This window comes from Plutella xylostella, chromosome 17 (genome assembly GCF_932276165.1).
Source record: "Plutella xylostella chromosome 17, ilPluXylo3.1, whole genome shotgun sequence".
Classification (NCBI taxonomy): Eukaryota; Metazoa; Arthropoda; class Insecta; order Lepidoptera; family Plutellidae; genus Plutella; species Plutella xylostella.
In genome coordinates, this window is record NC_063997.1 from 560,456 (window position 1) to 578,581 (window position 18,126).

Sequence of the window (18,126 nt, forward strand, 5' to 3'; positions counted from 1 at the left end):
TTATTTTATATTAGGTATGTAGCCCTCTACATTACTAAATTACTATTCAATACTACTTGAGCTTTGCTTAGTACTGGGCTTAGCTGCGGTTTACTTTGCATCTTAAAATAATAACTTCTAATTTCATCGCGCTGATCATCATCAACGCACAGATTACGTATATATATTATTTTCACAAACTCAGTTGACTTAGTTTTGTGTTGACAAACAGAAAATACACTTTCGTCAAAGCTCTCACAAAATTTGATCTTCATTAAAATTAAGTTTAATAGGGTTTAATGTAGTTAATTTAATCAACGCCAAAATGCCGCCCCGATCCCGAGTGGCGAATAATTCTCGCAACACGCAGCGCGTAGCGAGGACCTCGTTAAAAGCATTACTCCTCAAATATTATCGACTACCTCTGAAATTGTGTGTGTACCTTGGGTTGCTGGTGGTGGCCGCTAACGTTGCTAGAAGCTTCTGGGAGAGCATATTCATTCAGAAGGAAATAGCTGATGTGAAGTCTAATCTGCTTAATTTAAAAGTGAGTACAGACATTGGTTTTACTACAGATGATAGGACAACCACAAGAGAATAAAAAGTAATAAGTATTAATTATAACAAGGTATCGCATAGTACGTGATTCTTATACTGCAAGACTATTAGGTCGAATCCTCAAGGGTAAGTTAAATCTTAAACATGAACAATGTAGTAGCTAATATATAATTATAGATAGGCAAGAGGCGATACATAAGAGCATTGTATTTTTTTTCCATAGGAAACAGTGAGCAAAGTCGGCATCGCGTACGATCAACTCTACAAAGAACTGGAAGAACTAGCAGCACTCACTGAGCCCAACAAGACTAATTCTATGACTGTCATACAAACTGCTACCGATAGAATAGTTAGTTCTATCGTGGAAACTACACCTGGAGCTGACGTGCAAAAGGTCGTTAAAAATGAAAGCCAGTTTAAAGTTGTAAAGGAACCGAATATGCCGTTTATTCAGGAGCCAGTTATAGTAAATCGCTGCCATGAATGTAGCTGCAAGAAATCTCAATCACGGTATAGCCAGCCTTCCTGGTTATTTTAATAGAACATTAATCAAATAGTAAGTAAACTGTACCTGAATCTGAATCAAAATAAATTAAAGAATTTTATAGATACCGAAATCTGAAATAATAAAAACCGTTAAATTGCGTTACAAATTTTATTATTTTATAACATAACGAAAAGTGTGACCACATAATAGATTTATTATTGCATCACAACATGATTTAAAATATTATTCCATCTGAATACGACCTCAAGTTTTTGTGGAATGGTTCGTGAATCAGTGTGTTGACAACCACTTCGGAACCTTGCATCTCTTCTTCTTCATAATATAGCTCCTCTTCATCAGCCGTATCGTTCAGATCCATGAAGCTTGCGCTCTTTGGTGATTTGCGTCCCGATCTTGGATATTTCCCAATTTTTATTTCACGTTCCTGCCTTAGATTTACCCCCGTTTGTGGTTCGCGACCATGCCTTCCTTCCCTGGCCTCCTTGCTATTTACCCTCATTTGTTGATTGCGATCTTGTCTCAGATATCCCCCACTTTGTGAATCCCGTCCCTGTTTATAATAATCACCCATTTGTTCCTCGCGGCCCCGACTAAGTAGTTCTCCCCTAGCTGGTTGATATCCTTTACAGACGATCCGCTTTTTCTTGGGTTCTGCGGGTCTCCGAATCTCCCAGTTGCTAGGCCGGCCCAGGGTCTGCGCCAACGACTCCAGAATCTCCACTTGGCCCTCTATTCTCGGCAGATCGTGCGTAAGAATGTCCATTTTTTGCTCCAAATCCAGGTAGTTATCTCTCATGTAGGAGAGGTTTTTCTGAAAGGTTAAATAGCAATTTATTTATTTAGGTATTTGGTTTGATGCTGTATTAGGTATCTGATATCTCAATCCTTATTCAGATGGCTACCTAAGTGAAGTTTATCGTTTGAGTATTTACAACACAACGTACACTACTATAACACCCTTATACTTACTGAAATATCATTAATCTGGCGCGTCAAAACCCGAAAGTCGCACTTGGCATTACAAGACCGGCCGTGGTACTCCAGTGTCCAGTATGCAGAAGACAGGAGGCACGCGATGATGAGCAGATTGCACAGTTTGTCGAGCCAGGACCAGTGTGCCCGCGAGCAGGGTGGCCCGCGGCCCTGGGACGACCCACAACGGTGGCTGGAGGACCTGGGACGCCCTCGGCGAGGTCTCATGTAGTCTCCGTATACCTCCATGGAGCTACTGGAGGAGTAGGGCTAAGATGGGGTTTTTGTTGTTATTTATTTACATTTCTATTCAGCACTAGAATTTTGACTGACCAAAGTTGTAAAATTGACGGCTTTGACTTATTTACTTATTTGCTAATTTAATCTGTGTAGGTTACCTATTTCTCAGATAAGTAATTTATATTCTTGGTTTGATGCTTGGAACTTAGTGTTTTTAATGCCAATGCTATGATGATGCATGACCATTATTATTTATTGTATCGTTCTAACATGAGTAAATCGCTGTTTCTTTGTTATGTTGTCCTAAGTTTTGCACACAAGTATATTTTGCATAACGGTAGTTTTTCTAAGAGATGAACCTACCTAGTGGTTAGTTGTAGTGGTCGTTTAAACGCACAGCGGGTCAAAATCGGGCATCATAAATAAAAATAAATATAAGCGCTCTCTACCGTAAAGCCTGAAAAGCTTAATCTACAACGTAAGCCAAAGTAATGTACATTCAACATGCCATACCTTCTAGTCTCCATGTTAGCTATGGTAAATGTTAGTTCATGGAACCTTCCATAGATGGTGTTAATTATTAGAAAGAATAATATGTTTGTACCTTGTAACTACTGTCATGTGGTGGATCTTCCTCAACTACCCAGTACCATCTACTATAACCCCTTCAGTCCATTATACCAGAAGGATCATCTAGTCATCTCACAAAATAATTACTTAATTAAAACGCTAAAGAATAAGAATATCTACATAAAAACCTAATTATATATACCAATACTACCTGTGGTAGGTGGCAGAAATGAAACTAACGAAGGTATAGTTTAGAGATGCCACGAATATTCGGCAACTATTCGGTATTCGGCCTATTCGGCCAGTTTTTTCAGTATTCGGTATTCGGCCGAATAGTGCGTACTATTCGGGCCGAATACCGAATAGTAAATCATGTAAAAAATGACTTGTATTTTATTCAAAATTGGGTATTTATTTCCAAATCACAACATTTTAGTACTTAAAATTAATCAGTAGTAAGTTGTGCTGGATAAAAAGGAGCATTTCAGCATTTTTTGGTAGCCCACGATTGCGCTTTTCATTGTAACTCAGAAAATAACCTCTCACTATAAACGCTACTTCCAGGTGAAGAAAGATAAGTTTTTGCAAATTTCAAAAGGTTCGGGTATTGTTTTTTGTTTGCTGACCACCACTTGTAAGGATCGGCCATACGATTTAGGCGAACTATTATCAAATAAAAATACAACTCGTTTGCCACAACATTCTGCCTCCTAATAATTAGCATTTCTCATATAATCTATAGCGACTTCTTCAAAGCAGTTCCAGGAACAAAAAAACAGGTTGTAGCGCCGAATATTCGGCGGCCGAATATTCGGCGCTTCGGCCGGCAGCGTCGCCGAATATTCGGTATTCGGTATTCGGCCAATTCACTATTCGTGGCAACACTAGTATAGTTAGGTTGTGTTATTGGAAACCTGAATCAATTTTAATAATTAAAAATAAATCAGTTCCTGCCTTCTGGCCACCTAAAACATATACATTGCCACAAACTTATCTGTTCCGGTGAGAGCGAACTAAATTGATCCATATCTCATTATTTAGTAATGAATTATATATTAAAATAGATTAGATGGGTTAATTAAAACTTCAAGAGCGAATTACCACTACTGGCAAACTTAAAATCTTATAGAATGAAGAAATATTACACATTTACGTGAGCTGTCACCGGAACAGATAAGTTTGTGGCACTATAACACCCATGGAAGTAGATCTTTTTTTCTACTTCCATGATAACACCCCTTTTTTAATCGAAGCATAGACTAAATTAGTCTATGGTTGGGGTCATAACCTAAAGAATGCTAATCTTCCTCACTATCATAATCCAATCAAAGTTTGTTTTAAAACAAACTTCTAAACATAATAACGTTAAATTAGTTAAATCAATTAACTTCTTAATTCCATAACTTCATTGCAGTAATTCTAACTCACCAATACATAGTTGTATTAAGTACACGTAGTTGATGATTACTATTTTGTGCCTTATATGAGCGAGATGCAAGATACATCGCGTTCTCTTTCCCGCTCATTGTGTTATTTCCTTATTTGGTGTTCCTTTTAAACTTTCGGTAGGTATACGATTCTACGTTTTAGGATCATAGTGAGGCGGCTTTCCATATCGATACTTATCGGTATTCTTGATGAAAGTGATGGAGTTCATAAAAGGGTAGCCATGCATTTATTGGACCGATTAATGTTTGACAAACAATACAGTATGCTTACCTACACAATTTTTATTCCTTCGTTATAATTAGTGTTGTAAATATGCCCACATACTTAACGCTTTTAAATATTATTAGTCATGAACTAATCATTTTTAAAATAGTTTTGAGTTCAATTCACAATTCTTTGTTTGACACACGTGTTTCTTTTTTTCTTTCCGTAGTTGAAAATGTTGATAGTTTCGATAATTATTATCGATACCTAGTAAGTATAGTAAATTTCTCGTCTCTAAAAGGTTGTGCGCCGGCAAGTCGCCGCACTATGGTACATTTCTGTTCTTGATAAGACATAATAATATACATAGAACCTTAGCAGTTACCTTATTTATTACATAATATTTTATATTCTAATGTTTGAAGTAATCGGTTTTAGTTATAAAAACGCTTAGCTTAATCATAAAAAATATTAAAACTTCAAATCAATTCATTTATATAGGTATTGTGATTGATTTTTTTCATAATTATTGGACACATTTTTAGTTTTTTACGTCATCTGAATCTCAAACAATAAGTAATCTGCCCATCCCTTAAATTTATCGTATAAACCAATTAAAATCCAGTAGGTATCTAATAAACGAAGGGTCCCAATTAATTATCCAGCATCAGCATTATATGTCCAATCTGTACAGCTGTCGGCCCACAGTGCGGCGGCGCGGTGCATGATGTCATCCAAGCACACACACACCGGCGCGAACACACTCGACCGTCAGCCCGCGGCCCGCGCACACCTCGCGTCGTGCACACTGTGACATTTATTTATTCCTAACTTATTACTTAAAAAGAAAACTAGTTCTTAATTCAAAATGGCAAACAACAGAGCAGCGAAATCAGGATTTGCCGCCGAAGCTCAGAGAAAGGTAAGTTGTACTTTTAAGTATCGTTTAAGATTCTGTTGAGAAATATAAGCCGGTACAGAGTTCTTACTAAGTTAAGTAAGTAAGTAGCTAAGTACTTATTTGATGTTGTTTTTATCGTAGTGAGGTAGGTGCGCCGTATCGATTCGGGATGCTGGGTCCAGACTACATCTGTGTCAGGGGATCGCGGCCCTGACCTAGATAACCTCATCTGGGACCTAGTACCTACCTACTAAACTAGTAATAACATCTTGTAACATTTTGTATGTGCTGATATCACCGACTCTGTCACACTGTGTTTATTCAACGTCGGTGTTTTGGTAACGGTATGATATCATTTCTGTTTGCAGTTGAATTTGAATTGAATAGGCTTTGAAACCATAGACAGCCGTGTGTGAAGAGAAAACAATCTGTTGCTCTTCTGTTCCTCTTGCCAAGCATTGATTTATGAGAACTGTAGATAGGTTAACCTAATAAGTACCTATATCTTATCTTGCATCTAAGACAGAAGAGAGAAATATCACAAAATATACTTAAAAAGAAAAACAGTATGTACAAAAAGGCGGCCTTATTGCTTATGGAAATCTCTTCCAGACAACCTTTGAAAAGAGAGTTATGAATGGTTGTAAGGTAGCCCATATGCAAGCGCAGTAAACTAAAGTGAAGTAAACTAAATAAATGAATGAAAGTTAGAACGATATTATTGATAAAATTTTAATCTTCTGTAAAGCTCTAGTTCTAAAAGCAACATTCAGAATACATCGAACCCTCATTTAGCGAGGATGTCAAACTCAAACGACTCGGTCAAATAAAACAGGTTCTATAACAAAAAGTATAAGAAGTTAAGAACACTGTGTACCTGCTCACTTCGACAAGGTTCCAAGTGTTCCCAAGGGATTTCATTCAATTTATCGAATGCATATTGAAAATAACTATGGCTAACGATAATAAAATGTTACTATGTTAGCTAAATGCTATTAGCATTAGGTAATAGAAATTGTTTAATGTATCAGATAACAATATTTAACTCGTCTATGTGACCTCATTGATATAATTTGTAGAGTATTTTTTATAACAATAGGTTGTACAAACAGGAAAAATACTCCCACCTGATAGTAGAAAACACAAAAAAAAACACACACTCACGCCTTGTACTAATGTACTCCCTTGCGGGGTAGGCAGAGGTGCATTGCTGCACCCACTTTTCGCCAGAGTGTTATGTTAGTCCCAATGTAATAGGAAGCGGGCCTATTGCCATTTTACGGGCAGATCCAAGACCCGAGAACAAATATCTGTGTTTAAACAAATATCTGCCCCAGCCGGGAATCGAACCCGGGAGTCCCGGGACCTTCGGCTCAGTAGTCAGGGTCACTAACCACTACGCCATTCGGTCGTCTGATAGTAGATTCATGAAAAAATACTAAAGCGTGATTTTTTTATCATGTCCCCGAGATTAAATATTTTTTGGCAAGGTAGGAAACCTCCAATCAAATGAAACCCTAAAAATACTCCGAGAAATTAACTTCGTAAGTATCAGATTACACGCTGATACGATGTCAACATTCTCCTTACAACATTCCAAAAACTGCTTATTTTTACTACCTACATAGTACTCATATCGAAGTTTGCAATCAGCAATGCTTAAAAAATGCCAAGTAATTACCTAATTAAGTAAGTGAGTATACCTAAGTACAAACTTTGGCCGAGGACCTGCCTGCGCCATCAATCTTGAAATTGATTTATTTTATTTAGATCCCTGGATAATTTATGGCACTCTTCTAATACTTAATATAATACAGGTTTAGATAGGTACTATCGGAGATTTAACTAGAAAGTACGAGCAAGTAAAATGTACTTAGAAGAGTTACAAGTTACAAAACACGCACATAGACATTTATTTCCCTGATGTTACTTACAGGATTTTACAGAGTTCGAAACATGTGTACCTAATAATAATTACTGTGCAGTGCACTGAATAAACTTTTTCTTTCTTTCTTTCTTTCTAAAGAACCTGCGATGATAGGCTGGATAGAATTAGGCTAAGTAGATAGATAGATACACCAAAGACTGCACTGCAGTTAATGATATACTTAATCCAATCAGAATAATTGTAGGTTAGATGTAGCTAATTAGAAGGCAGACGGTGCCTCCAACACCGTTGTGTGACGGAGTGTCCCGGTTTCACCAACACCTTTATTTGCTGATTAGACTCATTACATTAACAAATATTTTAATTACATTCGTTCACAGTGAGAACAAAACGATGGCATGTGCCTGTAGACATTGTAGTTACAGTAAATGGGGTGATAAAATTCCACTTCCATGTTGACAATAAAATTGTGACAAGCCTGAAGCTTTATACTTACCAAGAAGAAGAAGATTCCACTGTCAGTATTTTTGAGATATTTGACTCATGCTTACTACTCGGGTGTAATCTATTCGAATGAAAAAGTTCCATCTGCTATTGCCGTTCCATGTCACTGGAACCTTTTCATAGCTCGCGAGTGTAGTAAGTACTTATATTTACCAAATTTAGCATTTTACTTAAATTAATTTATTTGCAGAGCACTTTAGCGGTTGTTAACCTCTCAGTTTACGGTCTTATCTGCATTATTATTCAATTGCCACGTTTTTTTTTGTATCTTAGGCTATGATATTATTATTATTTTATGTAAGTACATCTTTAGTAGCTTGGTTGGTTCTCATGGGAGGAGCTTCCAGGATAAAAAGTTACCTATATGTGTTAACTTGCTACCATATCAAATTTCATAATAGTTAGTTGGTCTAGCTATTCCCGGAAAAAAGTGAAAACTTCCATCCATATTATCTGTAATACACACACACACACGCTCACGCCTTGTACTAATGTACTCCCTTGCGGGGTAGGCAGAGGTGCATTGCTGCACCCACTTTTCGCCAGAGTGTTCTGTTAGTCCCAATGTAATAGGGGGCGAGCCTATTGCCATTTTACGGGCACATCCAAGACCCGAGAACAAATATCTGTGTTTAAACAAATATCTGCCCCAGCCGGGAATCGAACCCGGGACCTTCGGCTCAGTAGTCAGGGTCACTAACCACTACGCCATTCGGTCGGCAATAAACAAGTAACTACACCTTTGATAAAATAAATCGACAAAGAAAACAGTGTCATCTGTAGATTCTTCTGCCCTTCTAAATTTATAACTCACGACACCCTACAATCCTTGCATAAATTATGTTTGAAGGAATAGTGCTGTATTATGTAGTAGTGGGTCCAGGAAGGAAGGTCGAACTGTGTCAAGGAGAGTGTCTGACTGGACAACCATTTTATAACCGGTTCATTCTTTCGAGGCACCGAGCGCGCGGGTTGAAAGTACTTGCTTTACTGTTTTTATTTTTTTATAATCTCTCTTTTTTACGTAAGTTTAAAGAGACCTAGTATATGTTTTATTATAATAAGGCACCTATGTTATGGAATGATGAAGTACTTACCTGCTTACATTTTTAGTTCTTTCTGTTAGTGTTAATATTAAGCTTAATTTCACAACCAACATTAGCCGCAACATGCCTTACCTGGATATAGCGAATTGTCAACTAACGAGTTTACTTAGTCATTAGTATTTAGATACCAGCCATACACACCCAGTACTCACACTTATAATGTATGCATAGTATCAAGTGCTAATTGACTCGAGTAAACGCCATTTCTGCAGAAAATCGAGCTCAATTTGTCAATAAGTGTGGTCATCTTACGAAATCTCAGCACAGCTTTAACTATCCTATATTATTTTATTTTATTCTTTATTGCACAAATCCTTACTAATATTATAAATGCGAAAGTAACTGTGTCTGTCTGTCTGTCTGTCTGTCTGTTACTCTTTCACGCCAAAACTACTGAACGGATTAGAATGAAATTTGGTATACATATGGTCTAGACCCTGGGAAAGAACATAGGCAACTTTTTATCCCGGAATTCCCACGGGAAAACTTATTAAGGCGAAGCGAAGCGCGCGGGAACAGCTAGTATATAATAAATGCACAAAAGGTGGGCTTAATGCTAAGAGCATTTTCTACCAGCCAACCTACAGGAGGTACAGGAAAACTGGTACAAAGATGTGCAAAAAAATAAAATAAAAATGAAAGAACTAAAAACGTCACTTAATAATTATCTAGATACACTATGCCGAGTGTTGTGGCGCTCCTTGGGAGAGGCCTATGTCCAGCAGTGGATGATTATTGGCTATGTTATATGCTATGTGTTGCAAAATATGTTTTTTCGGTTCTTCTTTCGAATTTCCAAAACACGAAGAACAAAAGTTATTTAATTATGACTCCTATGACCTGGGTCTACCCTTTTGGCTTACTATACTTACTTATTATAACAATACAGGAATTGTACACAGAAAATGCGAAAATTTTAATAAATTCGTTAGGTAGGTTAGGTACCCTACAAGCCTACATCCTATTCCTTCAATAGGTTGTTTGTCTAGACTAGATGACACATAATAACATTATCACAGTTTCATCAATAATTAAGCTTTCTGACGTAAGAAATTAAGAAGCCGCTGAGTTTTAACTATGCTAATAATGTCATAATCATTATGATTTTATGAGTCATTCTTTAAAAGAACCTCATCATAACATGACTACACCTCTACCTCTACATAACAAAAGTAATAAGTAGCAGTACCTAGAGGCTTACAGAAAATTGCTTATTCATACACTATAGGTAGGTACATTAAAATTACTATAACTATGATGATATTTAATATGAAATGCATACAGTTAAGTACCTACGTATAGATAAAAAAATACCTATATGAAGTAGAAATGAAAGTAAATTTTATGCAAAATACCACCAGAGCATTTCTTAAGAACTTCACGACAATTTCTTCAGCATTTACCACAACAGTAAACTGTTGTCGTAACGAAAAGGCCACATACTTCATAAGAAGGTCAATCCCCGTACAGCGTCAAAGTCGTATCACTATACAAACCTTATAAGAAACCAAAACAGATGTTCAATTAACGCAAAGAATTTATTTTGTACTAATTCAGCGAGTATGAGTCATGCTGGCGGCGTCTGCGCATGAAACAACTCCGTATAAGGTGAGGCCTTTACGCACATGACATCCAACTCTGTGGGTCACTTTCAAAAGACCACATGTTCGCGTTTCAATACTGCCTTTGCGACACCCGTGGCATAAGGTTGGAATGTTTAAATCACAGTTTTGAGAGCTATTTTTAAAGTTCATTATAGCATAACGGCATCAAGGTACTATATCCCAAGATTCCCTAGGTCCATATCTTGGAATAAGTAGGTACTTACTCCTCTAACTAGATGGTTTGTGCTTCATGCATAGTGTGAGAGTCCTAAGTCCTAGCATAAAATGGAATTGGGACTGGATTGCCATAATTTATGTTTAAATTACTAGACATAATTATTGATAAATGGGTAAGATACAATACCTATATAAAAGCTGCCTACTAAAGTTACCCCAGAAACCACCTACTGCGAGTGTTGAAAATTGCAAAAGATATCTAAAGTCTCTAATTCTGTCTAGCTACCCATAACTGCCAGGTATGGCGACCAACAATGAATCCTTTTCAATATACAATTAAAAAGCTACTGAGGTTAAACCAGAATCTGTCTTCTACGACTGTTGCAAAAGATATCTAGATTCGAGTCTCTAATTCCGTCCAGCTGTACTGCCCGGTATGGCGACCGACAATGAATCCTTTTCAATATTCACAATGGCTTGGTCTAGCGCCAAAAGAGGATCCGCAGCCAGTTGGTGCCAGACAAGGACACCAGGTCATCAGTACAGCCTATAAGACGAAGCCTCTGTGTGTTAAATCAAACATTTGCCATCATAACTATGTACTTACCTACTTTTAGTATTCCTGAATTCATTACACTTAAATAATGCATAACAATACTGCATCCGTAAATACATATATAAACTCCCCTCGTTTGCCACGTAAGATATCAGTTACCACATTCTTTTTACAAATCAAGCTGCATTTTGCCCTTGCATAATGCATTACCAGTACACAAAACCCCTTTTGGCTTTAGGCAAGGAGCTTAGCTTTCTCACGGTGCCTATCCCCTATTTAGTTGGTTCTTTAGTGCAGTGACCGTGGTAGGAGCGAAACCATGACCCCATTCTTCGCTCCATACCGGGCTCAATTGTCGATGATTGACCACAAGGCTGGCCACTTTTTATACTTTTTAAAATGTTTTACCTCATTCTGCCAAGTCTTAGTGGCCAGTGCGCTTGGCTGCAAGTTAGGTTTTGATGTAAATGAACCTTTAGTTTATGGTCTTAGGTGATCTGTTAGGTGGTCTGTAGGTATGGATAAGGTATTTGACGAGACTTGAATCTGTAATACAGTTTACGACTTCATAGGTGATAACTATTTGATAGCCTATGGTTGTTGTAATTTTTAATTAAATAAAACTAGGTACTATAGGTAAAATCATAAGATATCTTAAAACTAACTAGTCTATGTTTAACAATACTAAGATACTTCAATATAATGCCATAGCTATACCTTAAAATTTTATATACTTACTACAAATAAAAAAACAGCTTTAGTACAAGAAATTTATTTAAAATCAGCTTTGCATTGTATGGCAGGTGGTCACACAAAACAGGACATGGACTAACACGAGCCACTTCCTGTGCCTTTTCCATACAAATTAGTGGCCAAACTCCTCGGAATAATAATTAGAAAAATACTGGCCTCTTTTAATCAGTGCAATTTTATTGATCTAAAAAAGAAAAAAAAAGCTGCTTCAGCCATAATATAGTGCCACAAACTTATCTGTTCCGGTGAGAGCGAACTAAATTGGTCCATACCTCATTACTTACTGTACTAATGAATTTCATATTGACATAGATTATATGGACCAATTTAGTTCGCTCTCACCGGAACAGATAAGTTTGTGGCACTATAGGAGCAAACAGGTAGCTTATGTTGTGCTGGTAACGAGCTAGATAATGCTTGTGGATAATACTTATACTTAAGAAATTCAAATTGAGGTGCTTGAAAAAATAAGTAGGTACATACTTAGTTAGAAAACTTCCGAGTATCATCGCGTATCGCGTTATCATGAAAGCAGAAATATTCAAAATAAAACCGTGTCCAGTTTCGCATAACCCTGAGTCATGCCTCCAACTGAAATCCTTCTGTGATTACGTCACCTCCATGCTGGTGAGTCGATTTCGGCAACACTTTACTCACCCAAGGATCCGAGAACAGGATATTTTTTGTACCAACCTAACTAACTTAAATTTGGAACACGCCATGACGTCAGTTTAAAACAAAACGGTTTTGGGTCGTTTAGATTAACATTCCAAGCGCGTGCTATTCTAATTAATTAGACAAATGAATCACGTTTCTACGGCCACAGGTCTTTGTCACGGGAAATACTATCACAATCACGTATATTCACATAACTACACATTATAATCATATGTGTGCGAGTAAGTACGTGACATACCTACTAGAACTATTTATTCCTATGATAACATTCAGCGGTTGATAGGTGTGACTCTGTGACAGTCACTTTAGGATAAACGCCTTTATTGCATGCGAGTTAAAAACTAAAGCTGCACCTACTTAATGGTCTGTGAGTTCTTTGTACAGGCAAGCCAACGGTCAAAATTTGATGATTAATAAGAACATGTTTTTTGTCCGCCGCCTCTCCTACTATACGGCATTGTTGTTGGGCAGACAACGCCCTAAAAAACGAAGGTCATTTTGATGTCTGTAGCAGACTGTAGAACAAAGTTTAGGCGATGCTTCACTTAGCTTGCTTTTATTTTATTTTAACAAGCGTAAGTAACGTGGTTAAATCTGGCCCTGCGCGGGACGTACCTGATGATGTCTAAGCGAGATACCTACGGCCTTATGAATTATGAGTTTAGGGTGTTTGACAGGAGCATATTATAATTATGTATACTTACGTCCAGGATAATCAGACTGGTCAGTCTTTAAACCAAAATGAGATACCAACTATGGAGAAATTGAAGATAAGCCTTAGACCTAGTCATGTCATTGGCACGTACACTCTAAGTAGAAGAAAAATTTGCGTTCGACCATTACTTGTACCAACTGCGTTCACATTCCCTCTGGTACTAGGATCATAACCTTTCTTAAATGAGAATCTACGTTTATGCTCTCCACACTTTTGTCGATGGATGATGATGATGGTAAATGTTTAAACCTAGCCCAACAGTACCAAAGGGCTAGGATACGTTTCCTCAATTATTTTACATTGAAGGGCCTATAGATTATTCTACGATAGCTAGAGCCAAGCCAAGGAGCACATAATTGCAAACAGAGCCGCGAGAACAGTCGTAAAACTAATCAGCCACAGTTAGTATTCAGTTAGAGGCGAGTGACGACCGTTAGACTGAAGGTCACACTGATAACGAAGTTCTATACTAATATTGTTAACACATTTTCCTGCATATTTGCGAAATCGTTTCTGCAATTCTAATTCAGAGTTTCTGTTTCTGTGTTCATTGTTTATGTATGCAATGTGCATGGCTTACCTGAATTAAAAAAATGATTCATCTACATATATTATGCTATGAACTTTGCTTCGCACTTAAGGTGAAGTAAGACGTGAGGATTTCAGCATAAAAAATAGCCTACCCTACCTATATATGTGTTAATACAGGGCGTCAGCTTACATCATAATTCAAAACCCTCCAAATACCCGTAATACATTTTTATTACTATTACCTACTACAAGTCGAATTTAATAAAATTTGGCCCATAGTTTTTTCTTTAAAAAATAACAAGCATCCATCATTACTTTTAAATTTATATCATTGGCAGCATGAAATGAACAAATTTATTTAAGTATCATTGACAGGATGAAAATAACTCTATCTTTCACGGTCGTATCTCCTTTCCAGATCTTCACCATCAGTCCAGTGTCCGTCCAGACTTAATCCCGTTACTTAGATATCTATTTACCTTTTTGCCTCCACCCTTAACTAACAAGCTTCTATTTCGGTTCCAGATCAACAGCAAGTACAGCGAGGAGCTGGCCGAGGAGTGTCTGGAGTGGGTGCGCGAGATCACCGGCCAGCCCGAGGACGTGTCCGGCGACATGGACAACTTCTACGAGGTGCTGAAGGACGGCACGCTGCTTTGCAAGTGAGTTGTTAATGACAGTTGGCACACGGGTGGAAGGGCTATTCTAGCTACATCATGATCATCACGACCCCTCATCCCACTGCTGGGGCATGGGTCTCCTTCCATTGAAGGAAGGGTTCTAGACCCCCACGATGGCCGACGGCGGGTTGGTGGACTAGCTTAGAAATAACTGAGTTTCTGAGTGAGTTCCACGACTTACTTGTTCTGAATCTCCCGTTCGTCTTGCAAAGCTAGAGATTAATCAATCTTCTGACCTGGATGCCATAGACATTGGAATAGGCATATAGTATAGATAGACATAAATATTTGACCTTTGGGAGTTAGTTAAGTTTACTGTTGTTTGGGTAAGTGGCAGACCAAAAACTAAAAATATATACATACATAGCTTAGCAGATACTTTACTTTTACAAGGGTACTCGTGCTCATGCTATAAAGCATGTAAAAAGCTCCCATAAATCTCTAGCTTTGTAAATTTAGTTTTAAAATGAAGCTAATATGTATAATCCACCCATGGCCCGAACCCAAATGTGCGTGCAAAAGTATGGCTAGGGTGGGACCGTATATCAGTGTTCAATATAATAATGTATCATCCAATCGGGTTGTCTTGTCCAATAAGTAACTCATGGAAATAAGGCCACTGGCTTCAATTCAATTAGATACTAACTCGTACCGACTTTCCATATTTTACGAACAAATAGACACTCAACCAACTCAAATTCCCATCTCCGATTTCCAGACTAGTAAACAACATCCAACCGAACATGGTGAAGAAGATAAACGAATCCAAGATGGCGTTCAAATGCATGGAGAACATCAACGCTTTCCTGGAGGCTGCGAGACAGCTGGGAGTGCCGGCGCAGGAGACCTTCCAGACTGTGGACCTGTGGGAGCGACAGAACCTCAACTCCGTGGTCATCTGCCTGCAGAGTCTGGGAAGGAAGGTGAGATTCTAAGTTGCTAGAGGTTTATGATCGCCTGGTACTTTGATGGCTGAAGTAGCGAGACAGTAGTACCGTTGCACTTGTTGCAATAGGGTAACGACATCCTCACGTAGGTACTTAGATCAGATCAGAAGTTACGGAAATTAAATATCTGGGTGTTCTATCAATCACACTGAGTAATACCTATAGTATTGAGTAGGTTTAATTTATTATTAGTAAATGTGCTAGACACGAATCACTATGTTTCTCTGAACTCGACAAACAAGACCTTGAGGTGTCATCTAGAATGATGCATAACTTGTAAGCGATTCACTGATCATGCCTCATGATGATGTCATTGTGTTCGGATCCTTTTCGACTCGATGAGAAATTTAACATTAAAATTTCGTCTGCAAATTTCCATTCAATAAAACATTTCATTGAGGTCCTTAAAAGTAAAGAGCTTCATTGAAACCTTTGGGAATTACCTATGTAAACCATTTAAGCATTTTTTAAATTTTAAACCGACTTCAAAAAAAGAAGGAGGTTCTCAATTCGTCGGGATCTTTTTTTTATTATATAAAATAGTACTCGGAGTATTGACTGGTCGATTGTCTATGACGAAGACACGTTTTCCATTACAGTACCTACTAAGCTGTAATCTGCTCCTTTCACTCGGCAAACTAACGTTAATTACTCTACTGCTTAGACACCTTATCAGCTCTATGTATAGCAGTCTAATAACACGTTTAGTGAGGTGGGTACGTCACAGAACCAATTAGTTCTGGAACATTTAGACCACGATACCAATTATACACATACAAAGCCAGACAGTTCATGCAAATTTTATTAAAACTGTGACTTGTTTACTGCCACTAAAATATATCTGTTATAACTGTTTGTATTCGAAACTTGTTACGCTCTCAGATAAAGAAACAATTATTAAAATGGCTCTATTGTTACATAAGTAGAACTGAGTAGGAAGGAGTGCATGAGAACGAGACGGCATGAGTCCGTCCGCCATTTTTCCATTGCATCTTTATCTGGTAGCGTATTACAAACGTATCCATTGACAAAATACCTATCATAGATTAAAATACCAGCCAGCATTTCCGATACATTTGATTTTGTAAAATATACCCAAAATTAACCTTAAAATCTCTGGTTTCCAGGCGAAAAACTACGGCAAACCCTCGATAGGACCCAAAGAAGCTGAAAAGAACGTGCGCCACTTCACAGAAGAACAGATGAGAGCGGGTCAGGGGGTCATCTCACTCCAGTACGGGTCCAACAAGGGGGCCAACCAGAGTGGCATCAACTTCGGCAACACGAGGCATATGTAAACTGAACCCTGCACACAGATCAATAACAAGCAAATTCATTTGCACCGTGCGTGTCTTGTCATGACCTTCTTAAATTTGTAGGGTTATATTTAGTGTTAACTTGACATGAGATTTTGTCTTCAAACAATCGACGCACAATATTCCTGTAGATTAATAATATGGCACGCACGAATAAAACCAAGACAGGATTAATTTAAAGATGATAAATGGTGTTATTTACTTACATTTGAATCTCACGTTTGCTAAATTAAATGTAGAAATCTTCATCATCATCATCGTCGCAATCCATTGTTGGATGAATTTATAAAAAAGAGGGTAATAAAATCTAATTTATTAGTAAGTATAGCTGGTCATCTTTCTCAAACTTAAAATATGAAGTACTTACTTAACACATTCTTTGTAAGTAAGACCTACTTACCTAACCAAATATCTAGTAGGTTTTTACCTAAGTAGATATAGTAAAAAGACGTAGAATGAAGAAAGCATACACGTATACAATTTGTACTTAGACTAGAATGTTAAAATATTACCTACCTACGACAGTTTAATATCTATGTACCAATACACTTCCAACATTCATAGATAATAATATAATAATAATAAACAATAATACCTAAGCATTCCATAAATGCGTAACCTGATTCAGGAAAATATATAAATTATTATATTAAGGCTTTAGATCTGTTGCATCAAGTACCTACAACAATTTTAAAATGATTGTAATATAACTTCCGACATTTTATAAATTCAACTTCTATTTTAATAAACACAGTGCCAATAGGTACAAAGCGCAAATATATTTCTTATCGATTTTATTTTTATACTTTGGTTACAGTTACAGCGGCTTATTTTAATTATTATAATTTATTTCATTATAACTGTACAATTTAGATGAATCAATTTAATTTAAAGAAGCAGAAATTTAATTGCATTTAATTATGTGCCTTTACCTACTCTATTGTCATTGTAAAAAGGGTTTAATCTGAATTTGTATCTATAAAATTCGTAAAAAATATTATGTGTACCTAGATAGATCGTATCTTTACGATATTATTGTTGCTAATTATTATATAAATTGACCATTCCATGTTTAAAAAGACAGTTTATAAAATAACACTGTGATTAATTAACGGTTTTATAAAGACACTATATTTTCTTACTTACTATTTACTTGAAAACTTAATTGTTGTATAAATAAGTTACGTAAATAAATAGTTTTGTTTGGCTATAGGAGGTACCTATAACTATCTAGAATAATAATTTAAGTATTCTGGATTTCGATTGTTTTATTTTACATAAACCTATATA

At 37.0% G+C, this 18,126-nt stretch overlaps 3 protein-coding genes across 3 annotated transcripts; 2 read left to right on the forward strand and 1 right to left on the reverse strand.

Annotated features, from left to right (window-relative positions):
• Nucleotides 1-193: 193 nt before the first annotated feature.
• LOC105398478 lies at nucleotides 194-1,181 on the forward strand. The gene is made up of 2 exons (XM_011570589.3): nucleotides 194-526; nucleotides 761-1,181. Exons 1-2 carry the CDS (start codon nucleotides 305-307, stop codon nucleotides 1,073-1,075), a joined length of 537 nt encoding a protein of 178 aa, XP_011568891.3. The 5' UTR covers nucleotides 194-304; the 3' UTR covers nucleotides 1,076-1,181.
• On the reverse strand, nucleotides 1,179-2,298 carry LOC105398479. Its single transcript, XM_011570590.3, has 2 exons — nucleotides 2,015-2,298; nucleotides 1,179-1,856 (listed from the first exon to the last, which is right to left on the reverse strand). The coding sequence occupies exons 1-2, from the start codon at nucleotides 2,264-2,266 to the stop codon at nucleotides 1,260-1,262; spliced, it is 849 nt and encodes a 282-aa protein (XP_011568892.3). The 5' UTR covers nucleotides 2,267-2,298; the 3' UTR covers nucleotides 1,179-1,259.
• A 2,924-nt stretch (nucleotides 2,299-5,222) lies between these two features.
• Nucleotides 5,223-17,791, forward strand: LOC105398534 (myophilin). The gene is made up of 4 exons (XM_038108991.2): nucleotides 5,223-5,402; nucleotides 14,419-14,555; nucleotides 15,292-15,496; nucleotides 16,648-17,791. The coding sequence occupies exons 1-4, from the start codon at nucleotides 5,349-5,351 to the stop codon at nucleotides 16,816-16,818; spliced, it is 567 nt and encodes a 188-aa protein (XP_037964919.1). The 5' UTR covers nucleotides 5,223-5,348; the 3' UTR covers nucleotides 16,819-17,791.
• Nucleotides 17,792-18,126: the final 335 nt, after the last annotated feature.

Coding starts and splice junctions, on each gene's coding strand:
- LOC105398479 (XM_011570590.3), bottom strand. CDS start 2,266: ATGGAGGTATACGGAGACTACATGAGACCTCGCCGAGGGCGTCCCAGG. Junction 1,857..2,014: donor GCCAGATTAATGATATTTCA/GTAAGTATAAGG, acceptor TTAACCTTTCAG/AAAAACCTCTCCTACATGAG.
- LOC105398534 (XM_038108991.2), top strand. CDS start 5,349: ATGGCAAACAACAGAGCAGCGAAATCAGGATTTGCCGCCGAAGCTCAG. Junction 14,556..15,291: donor GACGGCACGCTGCTTTGCAA/GTGAGTTGTTAA, acceptor TCCGATTTCCAG/ACTAGTAAACAACATCCAAC. Junction 15,497..16,647: donor TGCAGAGTCTGGGAAGGAAG/GTGAGATTCTAA, acceptor TCTGGTTTCCAG/GCGAAAAACTACGGCAAACC.
- LOC105398478 (XM_011570589.3), top strand. CDS start 305: ATGCCGCCCCGATCCCGAGTGGCGAATAATTCTCGCAACACGCAGCGC. Junction 527..760: donor CTAATCTGCTTAATTTAAAA/GTGAGTACAGAC, acceptor TTTTTTCCATAG/GAAACAGTGAGCAAAGTCGG.